The sequence below is a fragment of the Ipomoea triloba genome, chromosome 14 (assembly GCF_003576645.1).
Source record: "Ipomoea triloba cultivar NCNSP0323 chromosome 14, ASM357664v1".
In the NCBI taxonomy this organism is placed as follows: Eukaryota; Viridiplantae; Streptophyta; class Magnoliopsida; order Solanales; family Convolvulaceae; genus Ipomoea; species Ipomoea triloba.
Window position 1 is genome coordinate 14468258 of NC_044929.1, and position 24243 is coordinate 14492500.

A 24243-nucleotide genomic window follows, 5' to 3' on the forward strand; every position below is an offset into this window, starting at 1 on the left:
GCCCGCAAAGGCTCGTCAAAATTTAAGCCTACAATGGGGCAGGCTAGACCACTTTGATAGTAGTGTTTAAAGTTAAACACTAACTCGTTATTTTCGTGTTTGATTTTATGTCATGAGTAAAGTTTAAATTAATCTAACACCCACAAATTTTGCAAAGTTTAAATTAATTTTTCTTAGGAAGTTTGTATAATAACTAGGACATCACGTATTATGGAGTAATTTTTTTTTTTAATTATAAAACAACACTATAAATTGTTGGTATAACCCCTTCCTGCTAAAAGAATAATGAGTCTATGAGAGATAGAAACAATTAACAAGAAATATTTCTCTATTTATGTTTTAAAATAAAAAATTGACTTGACATCATAAGAGTTGGAGTAATATTACACGTACTATCATTTTATACCTCATTTTTTACTTCATGCTTAGATAGCATGCTCTGATTCATTTAGGAAAAAGTATGACAGTTTTATTCATTTCTTTTCATTTTATTAATAAAAATATGACAAGTATCAAGAGTTTTACTCACTAGAGTACCTGCATCATTTTGTAAGGGTTGTGAGAAAGGATAGACAACCCAAAAAAAATGGCTAAAGTGTCATCTAGCACCATGAACTATATCCAATTATTCATGCCGCACCCTGAACTTTTATATCGTATATATCGAGCCGTAAACCAAAATAAAAAATTCAACTAGAACTTTTAGCAGGTTTCCAGGTCTTCCTGCTGACATGGCGCAGGTTTTCAAGTGATGTGGCATTTCTTTTAACCTTATGTTGTCCATGTAAGCATTTAAATATTAAAAATAATTTTAAAAAAAAAAACAAAAAATACAAAAAAATATTAGCATTTCTATAAATTTGAAAAATTGAAAAAATACTAAACAATAAATTAGCCAAAAAATATAAATTCTGAAAAAAAAATTGAAACATTGGAATTGCAAAATTGAAAAGTATACATTATGAAAATAAAGAGAATAAAATTCTGGTTATTTTAATATAATAATTTTGTTTTTTTTTTTAAATTTAAATATGTAAACGATTACATGGACAACATAAGGTTAAGAAAAATGACACATCAGACGCCACGTCAGCAAGAAGACTTGGAAACCTGCTAAAAGTTCTAGGTGAATTTTTTATTTTGGTTTGCGGCTCGATATATACAATATGAAAGTTCAGGGTACGGCATGAATAATTGGATATAGTTCAAGGTGCTAGATGACACTTTAGCCAGGCTTGATGCCATAAGGGTTGTGGGAAAGTATTAGACATTTAGACAACCCAAAAATGACAGAGAAATTTCAATCTTTTTTCCTTTCTTTATAAAGTCAAAATAATATCATTTTATTAGTTAGTAGTAAAAGGGTGTATATCATGGAAGTATAATAGATGCATAAGCTAAGCAGGAAAAGGGAACGACTCAAAAAAAAAAAAAAAAAAAAAAACTATATAAAGAGCCAAAAAGGCTAATAGAAACAAATCCTATCAAAAGATGAATAGGACAAATTATTATGTAGACCTGAGTCTAAAATATACAATTTATATACAATGTTCACAATTTACATACTGAATGCTTACAATTTCAATTATGAACATTCAGTATGTAAATGGACACGAGTTCACTTTGTAATGGATCCAGGTCCATGGTAGTCTAAGATTATCAAAAAGCACAGTGAAAAAATAAAAGGGAGGAGTTTTAGGGAGGACTCACTCTATGGATCAATTCACACTCTTAGTAGATGCAAATGAGATTTTCCAAGAAGTCCTTTAATAAATTTTCTAAATCTCACTTTAATAGATTGAATACAGATTCATCTTAAATTCATCTTTAACTTATTTAATGCGTGTTTGGAAATCCGAAAAATGACTTCTAGAAAATGTTTCTGAAAAATGAGTCATTTTTCAAAAAACATTTTCCTTTCCGGTGTTTGGCTGCACAACAATAAACTGTTTTTTTGTGTTTGGTTCATTTTCCGGAAAATGAGCAAATTTGTATACTTTATATTTTTCAACTCCAATGGATTTATTTTGATAATCAATTTTTCATTCACCCGGTGGGGTTAAGGGTTCAAAAAAAAAAAACAAAAAACAAAAAAAACAAAGCTCCCAAAGGAGCCTAACGGGCCTGGCCCGCTAAGGCCCGTAACCCGCACGGGCTGCAGGCCGGTTCTAAAAAAAAAAAAAAAAAGAAAGAACAATGTGTACTGTGTACACATTATATATTCACGCGTGAATATATAATGTGCACACGTATTTACATAGTACACATTTTTTTTTTTAAAAAACCCGTGGGGCCCGCCACCCGCGTGGGGCAGACTAGGGTTGCATGAATCCTAGCCCGCGGGCCTAACGGGCTGGCCCGCAAAAGCTCGTCAATAATTAAGCCCGCAGTGGTCGGGCTGGCCCGCTTTGACAGTACTAATGTTATTATTTGTAGACTTTACTTACTTTTTAAAATTTTGAATTCAAACAAAAAAAAATCACGGGCCAGCCCGCGGGGCCCACCAACCCACGTGGGGCGGGCTAGGTTCTTATGGACTAATGTTGTAAAAAGTAAAAACTAAAACCACACTATTTTGACAAATTTTGCATGTGCATATCTCTTGGAAAATGACTTCACAAAAAAAGGGGAAGTCGTTTCCCCCAAAACATACCTATTTTCCTTTGACTAAGGCATCGTTTTCCATTGACCTCATTTTCCCCCTCTTGCCAAACACTGAAAACTCGAAAAACATTTTTTAGAAGTCATTTTTCGGGTTTCCAAACACACCCTAAATGTAAATTTGCTCCCAACACGCACCCACTCTTTTGGCACGTTTGGTTCGCGGAATAGGCCAGGAATGAAATAACATTCCCAGTAATAGACATATTCCTTTGTTTGGTAAAAACTCCTATTCCTAAGAACATTGTTCCTGTGAATGACATATTCCCCTTGCAAGGGGAATAGAGATTCCTAGGCCTCCCTAGGAATGTTCCTAGGAATATGACCTATTCCCCTTGCAAGGGAAATAGAGATTCCTAGGTCCCCCTAGGTATTAGACTATTCTTAAGTTCTCATGAATAGCCTAAAGTTGATATTTCTGATTTTACCCATGGCATTTTGCGGAAAGATTTTTTTTTTCCAAAATGCCCCTATATTATTTTTTTAAAAAAAAAAACTTATAATTAAGAACAATTAAGACTCCTTAAATGAAGGAGCTTTTGGCTCTTTAAGGCTTCCTTATCCTGTTGTTAATTTCAGAAGAGAATTAATGTTTCTCTTATACAAAGGAGATTCTCTTCCTGAATTACCAATTTGGGATCAAAAACTCCCATTTGTGTTTTTAAAAAATATTTTATATATAATTTTGTTTTGTATTATTATTATTATTATTATTATTATTATTATTATTCCTTTTTTTTCTTATTATTATTATTATTATTATTATTTTTATTACATATTTTATAAGGGTATTTATGTCTTTTAAAACATATTCCATTTCACATCCTTAAACCAACCAAACACTATAATATAATTCCTAAAGTCTATTCCTCCTGCGAACCAAATAATAGAATACAATTCTTATTATATTCATTGCCTATTTCATTCCTTATGGAATAAGATTCCTATTACCTCAAAATTCATTCCGTGAACAAAACATGTTGTTATAGTTATAGAGGACTCTCTCTAATTGAAACCCATCTACCACAAGAATGAATATATATTTTAAAAAAAGAAAAAAGAAAACAAGAAAAAAAGGGAAGTCTAATGCTCCCAACTTGCAATCCAGTCAGCTCCTTGTAATCCAATAAATTATACTTTATGATACAAATAAATGTTATTTTTAATACTACATTTGAATATTCATTTTTAGGTATATCTAAAAATGAACATGTATATTCATTTTTAGGTATATCTAAAAATGAACATGTAGTATACAACAAATAAATAAATAAACCTTAAAAATGTATTAAAAATAAATTTTCAATATATTAAAAGTGAATATTATAACAATGGTCTACTTTATAAGGTAAACTATAGTATATTGAATGTTGAGAATAAGTGTCAAATATGCGACTCAATTACACACCAAACTGCATTTAGGCTACCGGACTAAAAAAAAAAAATGCAATTGGGTCCTGAACAACACAAACTCATGCAATTCAATCCAGAATGACATGTTTACTTAAAAGTATGCTGACATGAAGGTCTCATTCGTCTATGACCATGGAAACAAAGAGGCATTCACAATCGGTAACCGCCACGTCAACATACTTTCAAGTAAACAAGTCATTTCGAGTTGAATTGCATAAGTTTGTATTGTTCAGGAACTAATTTTATATATATATATTTGGAGTTCAATGCCCTAATTGCAGTTTGTTGTAATCCAAAACCAAAGAGCCCACAAAACCAAGGACCCTAACAGAAAGCAAATACTAGTAAACTTTAACGGAAAGTGGTATGCCTTTACCTGCCATTGAGGAATGAGGATGGAAGGGAACATGGCACAACTTGTGATTAAAGATTGCATATTGGCATTTACCCAAACGTCAGGTGTTGATCCTCCACATGCTTCTCATTACAATTTACAAAAGCAATGAGAAACAAAATAATCCACCAAACCCAACAAATCACATATTTTTTGTCTACAAACAAGAGTTATGAATAAATGCCACAAATATTCTGACAGCAATTAAATTACCCAGACTATAATCTATTAATTCACATTCTAAATATAATATAACATGGCTTAAAGCTCCCCCAATAGTATCGATTCTCCTTGTACACAAGGATACAGAAGAAAGCTCAAGCGAATACCAATACTGGTAAACTTGGTTCCCATCATCTTCAGTAACTTAATCAATACGCCATTCATACACAAGCTGGAGGAACTGTTGGGCTGGCCGTCATCTGTGTGTGCTCATAATTGAGTTCCTGAAACTTCATAGTATACAAACACGACTTAACTTATTCAACTAAATGGTGTGGATAATGTGAATTGAAACCAATCGTGCAATTCAATTTGAGTGAATCATACAATTTTGATGGCCATGACTGAAAATAGTAATGTGCTGAATGTGTCACAATACTAATACTAAAATAAGATGGAATTACATGAGCACTAACCTCAGTAGAGGAAATTTTCTGGGATTCTTCAGTAGATAGCGGGGTCTCAACATCCATTTTCAGGGCTTGTGAAAAATCTGGAGTGGTGGTGACAGAGGGTTGTGCATTTTGTTGCTCCTCAAACTTTTCAATTTCTTGTTCATAAAGCGCATACTCCTCAGGTTTCTCCCACTACTCACCATATTTTCAGTTACAGGTGAAAAAAGAAAAAAACAAAAAAAAAAAAAAAGAGAGTCTATACTCTATAATAAAAAATAAAAATAAAAAAAATTCTTACCCTGCTCTCACAGGTCTCACAGTTGTAATAGTATAAATACCCGTCAGGACAGACATGTTCACTCCATTCACAATCTATAAATTCAATCATCTCAGTATCTAAAGCTGACTTGTTAGCAGATGATGTAGTTGAAGGCAAAACTTGCTCCAATACAGCACAAGTGTTTGAAACTGTTTGCGGCTTGCTTCCACCTCCAGGAGACTGTGAACACATACAATTAAACACATATATAAGGCCAGATAGTTGGTTAATATGAAATCGAGACATCAGTCCACGAAATCTCTACAGAGTTCAGCAATCCATTTAAGAAGACCATGCTCTTTTCCTTTTTTGGTTGAGAAATAAATGCTTAAGCATACATACACAAACACTACTTAGTATACATTGTGCTTTTTCACAGAAAATTAAAGTCCATCCTAATATCATACAGTAATTAACAGATTGCAGAATATGCCCATCCCCAAAGTGATAGTAGGTAACTTGAGATACCTGCTTTGGACTTGCTGGATTTGGTAGCATATGTCCGCCAAAAGGTTCACCCATAGATGCTGCTGCTCTGCATCGAACCAGAAATAAATTTAGCATCTAAAATAGTGTAAAGACGTAGAGAGTGAAGGAAACAAGATTGACCTAGAAGATAATTCTACAGAGATCAAACTAAAAAACGGGCTTAAACCAGAACATGAGAAAGAAACATCTAGAGATATATTGAGTAGATTAAATTTTGCATCCAATTTATTACATTTATTCCTTAGCTTTATAAAAAAATGTGCTAGGTTTTATTAGTGGAATGCAGTACACCGGTTACTAAGTATTGATCCACACACTAAAGAAACAGGAGAAAACATTAATTTGCAAAAGAACACAACAACTACTCAAGGTTAGCGGCGTCAAGGTGGGCCAAAATCCATAGTTGGCCCTAAACTGCCCCGTGATGAGGCCTGTTAGGGCTGAAACTTTTTGGCTTATGCGGGCTGCAGGTCCATGGGCTAACATTTTTTAAAAAAGAAAAAACCGCAAGGGCTGGAAACTTGGAAAGCCTTTATTCAATTCTTCCTAATTTCCCTTTGCTCCTTTAGGCTTTAACCTTGACACCGAAATCTTCATCTCGCTCGCTCCTCTCTCTCCATGAAGGACCAGGCAGCCGCTTCTACTCTCTCTTGGGATCCAGCAAGCCACACTCAGATTTGCTTCTCCGGCAAGCTCCCAACATAATCCAGCAGCTGTCTCTGCTCAAACCCCTGCCACCTCTGCTTCTCTGCCTCAGATTTTCTTCTCCGTTCGAACCCTTGCTCCGATCTGCTTCTCCTTTCAGTGCGGCTGCCTGTCTCTGCCTCAGTTCAAATCCACCTGCTGCCACTGCTTGAACCCCTGCCTCTGCCTTAGATTTGCAGTGATGTTCGAACACCTCCTGCTGCCACTGCCACTGCCACTGCCACTGCCCACTGCCATGTGAATCTGAGGTATGTCTTTTTAGGCCAACAAAGATAGAAGCTTTTGATTGAATACAGTGTCTTGTATTAATTTTTCTTTTTTTCCTTTTGTGTGTCTTGTACAAGCAAAAATTCAGTAGCTTATTTCCTACAATTGCTACTTGCTAGAAGAGTGCTTTTTAATCTTGCTTTTGATGATAACAGATTAGGTGATCTAATTAGTTATCAAGTGTTTTTGTAGTTGCAGATATTAAATTGAAGGCGCAAGGCTAATCAATTAAGAGTTCCATGCTTGAAGAAAAGGAGAGAATACAATGGTTCCAAATTTGGAGGAAGAAGAGTTCAAGAAATAGGAACTTATTGAAAAAGGTTTAGAAAATTTATATTTCATATTTGTGAGCTCAAGTATTTCTAATCCTTTCCTCCATATCTTTGATATAACTATTATTTCTCATCCTCCACACAAACGGTTTTTATAAAAGAGTCAAAATATTTTTTGCGTAAAAAGTTACAAAATAAATTTTTAAATCATTGTTTTAAAATGATTTCCTTCATTTGGTTTAAAAAATGTTTTCAACATCTTTATTTAGTCAAAGTGATTTCCAAAGTTGAGGTTTCCAAAATGGTTAGTGTTTAGTGTTCAAAGGTTCTGGTGCAACTATACAGTAAGAGGCAGTGGCTAGGTCTTGGCTGGGTACCCCACTGTAACCTCACCATGGAAGGCTGAGATCAAGCCTCTTAATAGACAGTGACTGGATCTTGGCAGGGTGTCCACCCACCGTGACCCCTCCATGGTAGTGCAGGAATTTTAAAAACTAGCCTTTTTTAACAGTTGGACTCCATCTTTATATCTACATTACTCCTATAATGGCTATAGAAGTGGAGATCTAATCCCCCACCAATCTCAAACCTTCCAAAGTCCAAACTTCATTTTAACACATTTCCATAAAGGACTTGAGCTAAGAAAACCATGTTTTCACTTTTACCCATACCACAAAGGTGTTCTTCATTCATACTTGAAGCTATGATCTTATAACCTTTTCTATCTTTCCAAAGCTTCTAGTCTTCGTACTTAGAAAGATGTTCCTACTCTTTTTACATCCTAAAACCTTTTTAAGTTCAAGATTGAGTCTTAATTGAGCTCCAAAATGTAATATCTTTATTCTCAATCTTCTAGAGCCAAAATGTATACACAATTAGTTTATCATGGAGATATGTACAAAGTATATGTAATTATGCCATCTTTCAAATGGTGTAATGTTATGAACTGATCGTCACAGGCAGAAAAATAAAAGAGACAGAGAATAGAACAGGTGGGTGTGTAAGAGATGGGTTGTCTCAACACCAAGTGTGGCTATGGTGACATAGAAGCAACCTTGGCAACAAAAGGGTGAATCTGTTGTACCCTAGTTACGAAGGGATGAAGGTCATAGAAGTGCCATTGTGGTATATGGTGCACAAGTGACCCAAAAGAAAAGGGGCCGGTGTCTTGCATCACCCAATGCTACAAATCCTACGATGGGTTGATATTTGTTGAAATGCTATCATTGAGGTGAGAAGTGCAAACCCATCAATGAAGGGTGTTCGTCGAGGACGGTAACAGTGCCCACCAAAGAACAAGCAACCCAGAAAGTGGAGTTGGAAATCCTAGGGGAGGGGAGGTGTCCTTAGGTAGTGGAGTAGGCATTGTCAAACTACTAAAAATTCGGTGTTGTTCTTTCCCTTTCTCCTTAAAATTTATGCATACTTGCAATATTATTTTCCCTCACTTAGAATTGCATAAAATGATAAAATGGAGTTAAAAGATATTAATCACTTGGGATGAATTGAAACAAATTTTTATAGCCTGCATTCGAACCTGTGAGGCCCGCTGAACCGCATAGGGCGGGTTAGGGCTAGAGAAAATTGACACAAAGGCTAGCAAGCGTTGACACCCCTAGTCAAGGTAAATTTTTTAGAAGATAGAGGAGTAAATTGAGAGGACAAGTACCTAGAATCTCCCAATCTAGGCTTCTTGGGGTCGGCAAAGCGAACAATCAAAGGGTGATCACAACCCTAAAAGCACAATAAAATGAAAAGGTGTTATTTTAGGTAAATATATAATTCAAACAACAAAGTAGATATGGGGCTTACCCTCATTATGTAGGTTCCATGTAGTGCATTGATGGCAGAAACTGCCATGTCTCTACGAGAGAACTGAACAAAAGCACATCCTTGAAGAAAGAAAAATACATTGACACAAAAAGATGAAGTTTTTAAAATTAGTAGAAGGGGGCATGGGGGAAAAAAAATCTAGAATTAGGTATTGAAAAGTTATTTACAACTACAAAGCAAACAACGATAAGAGTAAAAGCACTTGAAGGTATGAACAGTAGACCAAAAAACACACAATAACCATTCCACTAGAAGAGAAATAATCAGAATGTCACACCATTCTATTTAACTATCAATGATAGAGGGAAAGTGATAAAATGCCAAAATATGAAATAACAAGAGGTTATCTTGTAAAATATCTTATAATTTCATTCAAACTTGTAGAAAACGAGAGATTACCCCGGCTTTGCTTTTGTTCATCACGGTCACGCACAAGGTAAATTGATTCAACAATCCCATATCGAGAAAATACCTGGAAGAAAAGCCATAAAACAAAACTCAAGACCATATACTGTCTTTAAAAGATACGGAGTAACAAAGATCTCCATATTGTAGTTTGTTATGTCAACAAGAAACAAAAACTATGGTTAAAAAGATTTGACTCAGAAAATATGTCAGAGGCCATTTACTCATATTATGCATAAAAAGTTAATGATATTCCATATATTTACCAGCCGCACAAGAAAGTTTCATCACATACATGTGCAAATGGCATAAAAACTTTTTACTTTTGATAGCCCATTTATGGTAGCTAGTGATAAGATAACCATAAAATAATGTGTTAAGCAGATTGAAGAGTCACGGCGCAAAACTGTTCAGCGTATGCAAACACGCCAGAGAATAAAAAAGATGTTTTAGAATACTTGGTGCATACTTCATCAATTTCCCTTTTAGAAGTTTGTCTACTCATGCCACCAACATATAGTTTGTGTATATGTTCGCCAAAACTGCCTGCAGTTATACAAGCAGATGAATATGAATTCTATAGTGCATATAGAAGACTGCCATACTGCAGCATAGACAATTTCACACAATAAACAATTGTATTAATATGCCATGTCAAATTTCCATAATCATTCTACTTGCACAAAACTTCATATATTCCTCTTGAATCATTTACACAGCATAGGATTCAAATACCAGCAAATATCTTGAAAATTAAATACAATTCCAAACTGCAGTGGACCGACCAAATTACTGTAGAAAATTTAGCAACAAATGAACTATCACTAGCAAACTAAGAAATCTTCATCATTGATTGATCCCATAAACATACTATTTTGGTACGTCAACTGTACTTGTCTTCATTCCCTACCCTGTCATGATGAAAGATCTACTGAAAGGAAATTTGGAATCACGAATCCACATTTCTCCAAGCTCCAGCCCAGTTTGCTGAATCCATCCACTAAATAAACAATTATGGCCTGAATGTCACTAATTTAAGTCAACTTGAAGGGTGAAATTGTACCCCAAGTGGAATCAACAGCGCGAATCCTTCTTTGTCCATGTTTATCTTCAAAGCTCTACATCCTTTTAGAAATAACTTGAGTCTATGGAAATTCTCCTCCTCTCTTATGGCCTTAGGCTATCACTTGTTGAGTTATTGAGGTAGCCTCAGAGTTGACAGTTACCATCTTTTACAAAGAAAAGTATTACTTCCTTCACCCCATTTTGTAATATTTAATTTAGTATTTTTACAATACAATTTTTTGTAATATTCACTTGAGTATCAGTGAATAATATACATACATACACACACACACACACACACATAAACTACATTAAAAGTTATATTAAACACAAAAAGCTATATTTTGAAAGAGACTTACCAAGACGTTCTCGTTCCCCCTCAGCATACCTAACTTTTAATGGACACTCAGCCTGGAAGAAATAAGCATATATCAAATAACAGGAAACAAAAATCTCCATATGTGAAAGCTAAAATATCTTAAGTTCACATTTGTGGAAAAACCAACCCCGGGGAAAGTGAACCGATCATGTAATGCTACAATCGCTCGATCAGCATCTTCCAGTGTTCTATACTTCACAAAACAACTCTCTGCCAAGTCAGCATACAACTAAATCATGCACCAAGGAAAAGGCTAAGATTATTTCTTGGATATAGAAAATGACTACAAAGACCATAGTTTATATGAATATGACACATGAATAACTAAAACGTACAAAAATAAGGCAACAATTTAGCTTGACAAAAGATTGTCCAAAGGACAACAATGAGTGAAAACATATTTCTAGGAAGCAACATCAATATTTTTTATCAGTAGAAAGCACACAAATAGTATCAAGGAAATGCATAAATAAAATGAATAAATGAGAAGAATCAAGTTTTTAATAAGAAAGAAATCATATCCCTTTGTGTGTTAAGATAGAGGAAAAGACTACAATAAGTTGCATTTTCCATAACCTAGCAATTTTTATCCTTGCAACAACTGTATAAACAACCAAATTTACACATCAAATAGCACTTGGCAGTTGACATGAAAATGACAAGTACTTGGCTGAAAGATTCCACTTATAAAGCAAATGATCAGTGACAATGAAACAAGTCCAAAAAGTTAAAGATGTTTGGGACGTTTTTATACCTTGTTTTTGACCAGTCTTTTTTTCTCTGAGGAGAACAACCTCAATAATATGTCCATATTCACCAAAAGCACGACGAACCTGGAGTTGAATGAGGCAACTGCCAACATTAATGCTCAGGAAAAATTCTGAAGAGCATAGACAACAGAAATAGAAAAGAAAAAGGAGAAATGTTCCAGATTCTAGAACTCTGAAACTTACAACACACCAGAACTATGATCAATGATGTACTGATGTCTTCAAAATGTTGATAAAGTTGAGACTCAAAAATCCATTTATACGTATAGGTCAATGGGTTTATGTAAAAGGACATGATATCAATATAAAAACCCAAACATGAATAATATAAGATGTCAAGAATCTTTCATGCCAGAAGTGAATTATCTACACTAGAATAAAGTTTTATAATCAAATTGTCATCGTAAGTCATAAGTTCATAACATTAGAGAACTAAGCTTAGGAATTATGCATATACATAGAACTGCAGTAAAACCAAGATAAAGGAATAAACCAATTTAAGGAAAACATATATAAATAAGGTTTTGATCAACATAAGTTACCTCCCAAACTAACTGGAAAGAGATAACTAAGTCAATCCGAAGAGATTATTGCGTTCACTTCTGTAGCAGGAACATTCTTGTTTATAGCAACAAAACTAAATGTAAAGATGTTATCTTGGACCAAAAAGTTTAAACTACATTTATCATAAATGTTCAATAGTTCAATTAGTTTATTAGTTTATACACATTTGCTAGCATTCATACAGATTTAATGCACAAAAGGCAACAATGGCTGTCAAGACTAGTTGGATTATCTACTTAACTGAATACAATATAACTTCATTACTCCTTTATTCAACTTCAATATATTAGTTTCTGTGCATCTCATTTTCAATAAAACAAATTAGCTCTCCTGGTGTTAAACTTTTTTTTTTAAACACATTAAAAGTAGTAGGAATAGCATATGTATAATGCTGGTTGAGAGCTTAATAACACGTACATCTTCTTCTGTAGTTGTTCTTGGAACACCTGCAGCATATAGTTTAACGAAACCCCCACCTTCCAATCCATCTAAAAGGAAGAAAATAAAATACAATTCACTGGCATTAATTCAAAGGAACGAAACTCTACCTTCTACTAAGAACTTAACAACTAAACTGAAATAAATATATGAAATTTAAAAGGATAGTTTTAATTTATCATACTACAAATTAACCACTTGAAGGCAAAATGTAGAGCGTGTAGAGTACAATAATATTTTTGCAACTGTGTATACCAGAAAAAGGCGCTGGTTGTGAGTGGGAAAAAGGCCTTTTACGCCCCGAAAGAGGCGGAGAATTGCCGAAATTGCCGGTGGCGGCGCCATCAACGGAACCATTTGGCTCGAGGTTGGAATTTTGGTGGTGACGGTGGTCAGAGTGACTGTAATGGTGATCATTCTGCTGCTGCTGCCGCCGCTGATAGTGGTGGGCGTCGCCGGAAAAATTTCTTCGGTGATTTTCGGTATTTTGGGTGATGGACTCGTCGGGAGGCCACGACGGCGCCGCGCAGTAGGAGTTGCGGTGAAAGTCAGGGTGATCGCCGGCGAATTCTCCGGTGTTTCTATTGTCCATGTTTTTACTGTAAAAAACTTATGGGACTGGAAACCAAATACGCTCTGAAAAAGATCTATTCCTAATTTTAGCAAATAAGGTTTCTTATTACAGAGTTATTACAAATAAAAATGCCGGTTATTATAAAAAAACGGTTAGGTCTAGGATAACAATGTGCGTTAAATTTACATGAGTTAGACGCGGGCACAGCTTACAAGGATCGGCCCAAGCATAGTTATTAGGCTTGGACTAACGTAACACGATCTTTTATATAGGACCATGTTAAATCACATTTTATGTAATGTGGCCCATGCTAGTTCAATCCCAATCACTATTATCTCTTATTATTATTTTTTAATTATGCGTGTACGTAGAATTATAGGATAATAATGTAAGTATTTTTTTTTACATGTGATATAAATTTACAAAAGATCTATATGTATTAATTTATATTCATAGTAATTTGTATTAATTTTAATTTTCATAAGTGTAGGTTTTTAGTGTTTAAAGTATAAATTTTAATTTTATAAATGTATGACGATTTAACATTTTTTATAAATGCTAGCACTTTGTATCCACGATGCATAAAAGTTTATGTGTAATATTAAAATGATTAAAAATTTTAGTTCAATTTATAATTCACAATTCTTTAAAGTAATAATTTTTAATATCATATTTGAAGAATATAGAGGGAAAAAAAAAAAGAGAAAATTTTTATATTTTTATTTAATAATAATATAAACAATTTTGATATAAAATTTATACTCCGTATTTATATAAATAAATAAATACATGAAATATCTAAAATACTAAGTTAGTATCCACACACGAATAATATATGTACTATATATACATACGCACATGATTTATCATTCATATAAATTTAATTAAAATATAACGTACAGTAATGATTTTAATAAAATGATAATTAAATAATAGAAAAAAGATATGGTAATAGTGGTAGAGTCATCAATATTTTCTTAACAATTCAAAAATATAGTTTAAAAATAAAGGCGGAATAAAATACCATTCAACGGGATCAGACAGAGAAACGACTTTCCTAGCCACAAGAAGAAAAAAAACATCCTTTGCTGTATTAACAATAATCTATTAAGGCAAAGCTGGCAAATTATTGTGTGGACCATTGTCCAAAACGAGATCGTTGAATTTTATGAATTAGAATAATGTACATTATGAGTTAGAAAGATATACATTATGTGTTAGAATCATGTATATTATGTGTTAGAATAACGTACATTATGTATTCAAATAATGTACTTTATGTGTTAGATTAATGTACATTATGAATTAGAATAATAAAACTTTTAGAGTAAGATAATGTATATATATATATATATATATATATATATATATATATATTATGTGTTAGAAATAATGTACATTATGAGTTATGAAAATGTATATTGGATCTGTCCACATAGTTGTGTGGACCACGGTGCACAGAATAACTATTGGGCAAAGCCAAGTCACTTCAATCATCTCTTCCACCATTGTATTGAAAGGCAAAATACAATCTCTTATTAATATATATATATATATATATATATATATATATATATATATATATATAGATTTTGGTTCAGATGCGGTCGTGCTCTCCCGTGCGATCGTGCGATCACACACCACTCAATGTTACGAAATACACCACTCAATGTTAAGAAACACACCACAATGTTAAGAAATACATCACAGTGCATATTTGTGTGGTGTGTTTCTTAACATTGAGTGGTGTGAACTGCACGGGAGAGCACGAGCGCACTTGATCATGACTCTATATATGTGTGCGTTTGTGTGTGTGTGTGTGTGTGGGTGTGTATAGTAGTTATGCATTATTGCAGTGTTCTTGTGCTTTTACACAATGGGAGCTAAATCTTAAAATGAATTTGACAGTTGTGTATTTCTGAACACTTATGGTGCTTTTTTATTTAAATAATGACGCATTGTTAGTTTTACAGTTATGTATTTCTAGATCCTAATTGTGCATTTTCATGTGCTTGTGGTGCATAATTTGATTATAACAAACTTTGTCTGTCTATCATGCACGCAACCTCTACAATATGGACTACACACTCTATAGAATTTATTATTGTTTCAGAACTTCTTGTCTTTGGAAGACGAACGACACGGAGCACTCTAATCTTGATGTGATTCCATATGAGTCTAGGATGAAGTCCACAACCAACAATCTCGTTTTGAGTTGAAGCCATTGATACTCGGTGTAGATAGGAGAGTACAGAGGCAGAAATACGTTGGAAGCTTACAACTTTAGGTTTAGCGTAATGATCTGTTTAAATAACAAGTGTTATGTTATTACGTTACCATATGTGAATATGAAAACAATATTACCAATTAATATTCTACAATAGCATACATAATGTAATATTATTCTACCATAATAATGCAATATTACTATAAGTTAATTATGTCATCTTTTGCAACGAATTGTGTTCTTATTCTACCATAATAATGCAATATTACCATAAGTTAATTATGTCATATTCTGCTACGAATTGTGTTCTCATTTTGACCAGTAATATGGAGATACCATAATTATGCAATATTACCAATTAATACATTTTACTTAAATTCCAAAAAAGATTTATTATTAATTTGACCAATAAAATGAGTTTGGGCGGGAAAAAGCTATAGGAGGATTTTGCTTTTATTTCATCCTATTCTCGTATGGCATCACATCAAGATTAGAGTATTCCGTGTCGTTCGTCTTTCAAAGACAAGAGGTTCTGAAATAATAAACTCTATAGAGTGTATAGTCCATATTGTAAAGGTTTTTTTTTTTTTTTTTACTATAATCTTAATAATTTTTATTTCAAAACTTTTAGTTTATGCATATGATTTTTTTTGTTTTTTACAACATTTTCTTTTTACACTACAAATTCTGGAAACTTTTCAACATATGCATATTCCTGAAATGTTTGTTCAAAAGTGACTAAAGAAATTTAAAGAATGTAGAGTTTATCGAATTAATAGATTTTTGGTGGTTTATAATTTGTATAGAAACAAAACTACTACTCACAGGTATATGCTCCAGTTTTGTGTTAGAACCACTGTAAGAGTATTGAACAATGCAGATTTCCTTACACATATTTATGAGTTATGACAAAGAAAATTATGATTTCTTTGAAGAGGTTATTTATTTCTCACTTACATTGTTTTTCTTTTTGTATAATTTTGTTGAGTTATTTGACTTTTTCTACCTTTCATGACTCTCTAGATGGACAGGTGCCTGAACGTCCTATTGAAAATTTGAACTCTAACAAGGAATGTGATTCAAATAATGAGGGATCTGTTAAGAGCTCTAAATGTTGAACATATAGGTTGAAATAGTTATTCAAAGAATGAACATCAGTTATAATTCTATACTAGTGTTTTACCTGTGCGTTGCACGGAAAAAAATTTGTTATTATAAATTTAAATAATAAAATTTAAAAATACAAATATATTATAATGTACAATATAATAATATAGTTGAATTTTCGTATATTTGGTCAAGTATCTATTATCATAACATACAAAATTAAAATTTTGTATGATTAATATAATCTCTAATCATATACATATTTATATAAATTTATAGAGAAAAATTTACATTATTAAATTGAATTATTCCTAATCTTATTTCATATATATTATAATTCTAACAATATGAATAATAACTAAGAAATTATACTTAGAAATTAAAAAAAATGTAAAATTTAAATTTTGTATATGTGATTGCGTAATACAGTGTATATACAAATAATATTTATTAATATGTATATATGTAAATTCTATAATATAATTTCTGTAATTATAATTTATATTGATATATTATAATTAAAATAATTAAATTTATAAACTGACAAATAAAATTTTTATTTTGTATGATTAATATAATGCATAAGTATATGTATGTATGTATGTATTTTTATAAATTTAAATATTTATGAATACACATTTTGTTAATTTTATAATTTTATTTTTAATTATATTTTATATTTTATTAATTATAATTAAGAAAATTACATTTACAAATTAAAAGAATTTAATTTTTAAATCTATATGGATTAATGTAGTCCCTAACTATGTTATATATTTAGACAAATTTTTAAATATTTTTAAAATTTTAATTAAGAATATGAGTTTAGACATATTTTAAAATAATTTTTTAATAAATAGTCATTGTAGTAATTAACGTGTATAATTATGGCAATAATCACAATTCTATAAAAAAATGTATATATATTTTTATATTGTACAAAATACTACAAATATAATATGTCTACAAAAATTGATAAAAAGAGAAATTTATAATTTTTTATTATATAGATATTGATAAATATTATATAATTTTTTTCCTTGCATGAAAAACCATTCTTATTTTAAAATTTTACATTGATATATGAGTTTTGTATCAAAATCTACTTTGATGATATTTTAAACTTTGAGTAACACTTGTGTCAGACCGTCTCACGGGTCTTAATCCGTTAAACGGGTTAGATCTTTGATTAATAGGTCAGATCTTTGACCTTGTTAGTTAAAGATCAAAGCCGTCTCACGGATTGAGACCATGAGACAGTCACACACAAGTTGTTTCCTTAAGCTTTTGTTTGTTATCATAAATAGTAATAGATGTCTAGAAACCATTTAGTTTTGTTTCTAAATATTTTTCAACCCATAAATGTAGCACAATCAAAACATCTCTAGATCATTATTTAAATAATAGGTTCACAATAGACTTTGTGGTTCAAGATTTGTAGATCTATGATATGTTTTTAACTAATTTATTTGAAAGTTTATTTCTTTTAGTTCTATTATCTCTTTTTCATTTAGTTCTATTACCTATTGTTCTTGTCATGCATCTTGTGCTCAGATGACATGTAGTGATTCTCCCATATGGGAGGTCATGAGATTGAGCCTTGTATTCAAAAAAATAAATCTCTTATTCTTCTTCGTTTTAAATTGATAGATCTCGAGATGATGCATCATTCTTAAATATGTGAATTCCAATAAATTTAATAAAATTATATTTAAATGTGAAACATTTACCCAATAACATTATATTTTTTTTCAAACTCCGCAAATGTAAGTTAGTTCAATTAGTTCATTTTTATGTTAGTTTTTCTTCAGTTATGTTATTAACGTAAATTAATTTGTTTTGAGCTCATAATATTTAAATAATAACTATTATTTTAGATTTGTAAATTTTAATAATTTATGGTATTTTATAAAATTTGTTCACAGCATTTGAACTATAAAACTTTTAAATTAATGCAATAATACTTATATTTGTTATTAGTAGAGAGCTAAAATCATAATAATGATATATTATACCTTTCACATTTTTAAACTTTGAAAACCAACATCATTTATGTAGGAAGAAATTTATATATAGTAGTAATAATATTGTAGTTATTTTTAAAAGTTAGATGAAGTAAACAAATTGACATGCAACAATTTTTTTATTTGGGTGAACTTTTGACATGCAACAATGATTCAATATATATATATATATATATTCGAATCAAATTAAATTATTTTAATTTTAATAATTTTAATTAAAATTTAAAAAATAAAACAAATAAAATTAAAAATATCTATAATACAAAAATATTAAATTGAAGAGAAGATTTCAATTTTATCTTATTAGAATAAATTAAATTTGACATATCTATTTTGGAATACTATAATATACATCATATAGTAATTTGATTGTTGTAAATTTTTTTTTGTGTGTGAATATTATTATGAGAGAAATTTAATTATGTACATTAACATAATATAGTAATATTTTTTTGGAATACTATAATGTACATCATATAGTAATTTGATTGTTGGAATTTTTATTTTTTTGAATATTATCATGAGAGGAATCTAATTACGTACAATTACATAATATAGTAATTTTTTTGAATACTATAATATACATCATATAGTAATATATATATATATATATATATATATATATATATATAATACGCAAGATTAAAATATTTTGAACAATAATTGAATTGCATGGTATAATAACTACAATTTTGTTTAATAATTATTATTTCCGTGTGACTATTTTGTTAACATATGTACATAAATAAGGAATCCATACAGGAATGGAATTGACTAAAATATTTCAAATTAATTTCCGTGTAGAATAAGGAATGGAATCATATTTTGAATATTTTGTCAATTTTAGCCATAAATAAGGAATGATAAGAAAGGCTAGAATTTCTGATAAGTAATTATTATATAATATTATGNTTTTTTTTTTTCAAAAATGGATGGCGTGTTGAAGATGCCAATCAATGTTTTCTTGCTTGAAAGAGAAAATTTTTTTAAACATGTAAATGCCCATTTAATCATGCTTGAAAGGGAAAAAAAATTCGGCCAAAAAATGACAAAAAATATGCACAATTTTTTCCGACGAAAAATTGACCAAAAAATTCGCCGGAATTTTTTTCCGGCGAAAAAAAACTACCGGAAGGATCATTTTTGCAAAAGAAACAATAGTCGTTGACTGAAATTACAANTAAGTAATTATTATATAATATTATGTTGACCGATTTCAAAATTTTTGGACTAAAATGAGCGGGAAAGCTAGTACTTCTGTTTTAATATATATATAGATATAGATATAGATTATATTTCAATTTGAATGCTATCATTTTTTGGAATATTTTGTCAATTTCAGCCATAAATAAAGAATGATAAGGAAGGTTAGAATTTCTGATAAGGAATTATTATATAATATTATGTTGTGAGCGGGAAAGCTATTACTTCTGTTTTAATATATATATAGATATCATCATGAGATGAATTTAATTACGTACATTGACATAATATAGTAATATTTTTTTGGAATACTATAATATACATCACATAGTAATTTGATTGTTGGAATTTTATTTTTTTTGTTGGAATTTTTTTTAATATCATCATGAGAGGAATTTAATTATATATATAAATCATAATGAGAGGAATTTAATTACGTACATTAACATAATATAGTAATATTTTTTAGAATATTATAATATACATCATATAGTATAAAATATTTCATACCTTTTATTTCAGCACCATTTTCAATATAAATAAAATATAATTTAAGTAGTTTAATTATATAGATTATAGTTCAATTTGAATGCTATGGGGTGCACGGAACAACTTTAATTATATTAATTAATTAGTGTTTTACCCGTGCGATGCACGGACAAAATTTATGTTACTATAAATTTAAATAGAAAATTTGAAAAATATAAATATTTTAAAATGTACAATATAATAATATATTTGTAATTCTATATATTTGGTTAAGTATCTATTTTCATAGCATATAAAATTTAAATTTAAATTTTGTATAATTAATATAGTCTCTAATTAATCATGTACACATTTAGATAAATTTATAGAAAAAACTTATATAATTAATTTCATTTATTCCTAAGTGTATTTCATATATATTATGATTCCAACAATATGAATAATAACTAAGAAAATTATATTTAAAAAAGATGCAAATTTTAATTTTTGTATTAGTAAAAAAATTTGAACGACCCATGTTTAATTGTAATTATACAATTATTATTATAATTATTAACTTATTTATCATAATAATTATTAGTCAATTATATTAATATACATACAATCAATTTTTTAATTACTGTAATAATTATTAGATAATTAAATTAATATTGTACAATTATACTTTAATACTTTAAATATAAATGTTATATATATATANTATATATATATATATATATATATATATATGTATGTATGTATATAGTAATATATGTATAGTAATATGTATAATTATTAACTTATTTAGAATAATAATCATTATTATAATTACAGTTAATTACAATTAATTTAATAATTGTATGATTTTTTTAAAATTTATTTGCCAGGATTCAATCATTTTAAAATATATTCAATTAATTCTTTAATAAGCAAAATAATCATTTCTTAATTATATTTAAATCTATTCAATTAATTCGTTAAATTAGGAAAATAGTAATATAGGTATAGTAATATGTTCTAATAAATATAATTGTTAGTGTAGTAATCTTAAGTCTGACAATTATGTTGTGATTCATCAAAACCGCTGAAATAGTTTTGTTTTCAATAACAATATTGTGTTGTTTTTCGTGCTGTTGAAGAATAGTTATGGATTTGTGCGATGAGTACGTGTTGAGAAGATGAAGATTACTTTGAAGTTTAAAGCCATTTGCAAATGTAAAAGATGAAGATTGCATTGGAAAAGATGAATATTACTTTGCTATGATTTGTGCGATCAGTGCTGAGATGATGAAGATTGCTTTGAAGTTTAAAGCCATTTGCAAATGTAAATGATGAAGATTCTATTGGAAAAGATGAATATTACTTGGAATGATTTGTGCAATCAGTGCTGAGATGATGAAGATTGCTTTGAAGTTCAATGTCATCTACAAATGGAGAAGATGAAGATTGCACGGGATGAAGATTGCTTTGAAGTTCAATGCCATCTACAAATGGAGAAGATGAAGATTGCACGGGAGAAGATGAATACTCTTAGAGGGATTTGTGCGATCAGTGCTGAAAAGATGAAGATTGTTTAGAAGTTCAAGACCATCTGCAAATAGAGAAGATGAAGATTGATCTGGAGAAGAAAAATATTGCTTAGGAGGTGACTCATGAGAAATTAGAAAGGAGGAATTAAGATCCTAAACATAGTTAGATAGATGTATTTATAGGTGCAAATACTTGTAAAATGACATTTTTGTCCAACGGTTAATATTACAAAAATAGCCCTAAGTTTTGGGGGGGAAACTTGGCTAGGCACTTCTATTATTATATATATATAGATATAGATTATATTTCAATTTGAATGCTATCATTTTTTGGAATATTTTGTCAATTTCAGCCATAAATAAAGAATGATAAGGAATGTTAGAATTTCTGATAAGGAATTATTATATAATATTATGTTGACTGATTTCAAAATTTTTTGGACTAAAATGAGCGGGAAAGCTATTACTTCTGTTTTAATATATATATATAGATATATAGATATTCATTTCTATTAGAATCAATCATCAATCATTTTTTATATTATTCATCGTTGTTATGTAATAGGCATTTGTCACTTCTCAATAAGAATGTGGTTTTGGTTTTGTCAATTTTTGGTAATATTTACCTTAATTTACTCCTATTCTGCATTATGTTTTTAAATTTACAAGTTACAATCACACTCGTATTACGAATTTACTCCGAAATTTTGAAAATTAAAATTGAATTTACGAATGTAGTTCCGATTTTTTCAAATTTTAGTAAGATTTACCTTAAGTATAATTTAACAATTTAATCAATTTTAATTTATATAATTTATTTAATAATTTATATACATAATTTTGAGAATGTAGTTCCGGTTTTGCCAATTTTTTGTAATATTTACCTTAATTTACTCCTATTTTGCACTATGTTTTTAAATTTATGAATTAGAATCACACTCGTGTTACGAATTTACTCCAAAATTTTAAAAATTAAACCCGAATTTACGAATGTGGTTCCAATTTTGCCAATTTTTTGTAAGATTTTCCTTAATTATAATTTAACAATTTAATCGTTTTAATTTATATAACTTATTTAATAATTTATATATATAATTTAATAAAGCTTATTCTGTAACCAAATAATTGGTAATATTTATGATTTAATGAACAAATATGGTAGTATTATGCTACGATTTAATGAAAAATTAATGAAGAATTATTTGAATATGGTAATATTATGTCCCAATTTGAACTAATATTATGTTAATATAACAAATTCATATATGCTACGATTGAATGAAGAATTATTTAAATATGGTAATATTATTTCAATATGGTAATATTATAGTATTAACATGTAGAATTATGTATGGTATTACAAAATAATAATTAGGTATTATCGTGTAGAATTGTGTATGGTAATATTATGTGTGGTATTACCGTCTATAAAAGACATTAATTAGCTAATAACATAATTACATAGTTGGTAATATTATGTATGTTATTACTGTGTCAATTTTTAGATGCTTATAATAAACTAATTTAATAAACTAATTGAGTTAATTCCAGCAATAGTCCTCCGACTATTGTGATTTTTCAAATTTGGTCATCGTCTTTTAATTTAGATGAAATAAACCCTTAACTATTAAAATTGTTTCACCATTGGTCCTTCCGTTAACCAACAGTTAGATAGATGTTAGTGAAAGGCTAAAAGTGTCATTTCCTTGCTGAGTTTCTTCTTCCTGATATTGGTTGAGTATATGTATACAATTCACGAACAAAACTCGAGAATAACCTTCACAGCTTATCCGCCCCCTTCTCTTGCTCTCGCACTCACTCTCTCCTTCACCCTCACCCACCCAAACCCCCCTATAGCGCTGACTAGCAGTTGAGAGCAAGAAAAATCCAACCTCAGTTTCCGGAGAACCAAACTTGGGGATTAGTATTACTTAGTGATGTTAGTGTCCCAGTTCCATGCACAAAGATTCAAAGGTAGGCTTCTAATGATTCAACAGGTGAAGAGCAAACTACAGGGAACTAAGTATACAGATAACCAGTATATGCAGGGATTACTGATCAAACAAAATGAATAAATAATACGGAATTAGAAAAACCAAACTCCTAGCAAAACGTCAAAACATTAAAGTTATTAATTCTGTTTGCAATCTGAAATAACTGAAGAAGCAGTGTAGTCACTCTACATTGCTAGTCTCCTATGAGCCAGTAATCAGACAATTGTACAAACTCTTTACACTGAATGCAAAAATTTGGACAAATTCCTCAACAAAATAGTTAAGTTACGAAGCGAAAATGAAAAGAAAATTGTGATAGATACCCAGTAACGAAGCGACAGAAATTCGATGAGGGTCTTGGAAGGCGAACATCCCAAGCTAATCTGCTATGCAACCTTGATTTGAGCCGTTTCCGGATCTTCACAGGAATCCAGGTCGGAAACATTGATCGCCAACACCCAGGGCCGGTCCAAACATTTTGGAGGCCCTGGACTAAATTAAAAAAATGAGCCCCTATATGAAACAC

At 30.3% G+C, this 24243-nt stretch overlaps 1 protein-coding gene across 3 annotated transcripts; it reads right to left on the reverse strand.

The window, feature by feature from the left end:
- Nucleotides 1-4491: 4491 nt before the first annotated feature.
- LOC116003706 (flowering time control protein FCA-like) lies at nucleotides 4492-13241 on the reverse strand. 3 transcript variants are annotated; one of them, XM_031243614.1, is made up of 13 exons: nucleotides 12847-13241; nucleotides 12571-12641; nucleotides 11574-11652; nucleotides 10947-11029; nucleotides 10800-10851; nucleotides 9845-9921; nucleotides 9370-9442; nucleotides 8950-9029; nucleotides 8807-8871; nucleotides 5873-5939; nucleotides 5384-5584; nucleotides 5107-5277; nucleotides 4492-4914 (listed from the first exon to the last, which is right to left on the reverse strand). In XM_031243614.1, the coding sequence occupies exons 1-13, from the start codon at nucleotides 13181-13183 to the stop codon at nucleotides 4852-4854; spliced, it is 1419 nt and encodes a 472-aa protein (XP_031099474.1). In that variant the 5' UTR covers nucleotides 13184-13241; the 3' UTR covers nucleotides 4492-4851. The 3 variants fall into 3 exon arrangements, with proteins under 3 accessions (XP_031099474.1, XP_031099473.1, XP_031099475.1); XM_031243613.1 differs by having other exon boundaries at nucleotides 4492-4920; XM_031243615.1 differs by having other exon boundaries at nucleotides 4492-4920; nucleotides 10947-11012; nucleotides 12847-13009.
- Nucleotides 13242-24243: the final 11002 nt, after the last annotated feature.

Bases quoted from the DNA above. Each gene is read 5' to 3' on its own strand.
- LOC116003706 (XM_031243613.1), bottom strand. From the start codon at position 13,183: ATGGACAATAGAAACACCGGAGAATTCGCCGGCGATCACCCTGACTTT. The intron at 12,642-12,846 runs GTATACACAGTT...TCTTCCTTTTAG, and splicing joins ACAACCAGCGCCTTTTTCTG to ATGGATTGGAAGGTGGGGGT. The intron at 9,922-10,799 runs GTAAGTCTCTTT...GTATAACTGCAG, and splicing joins GGGGGAACGAGAACGTCTTG to GCAGTTTTGGCGAACATATA.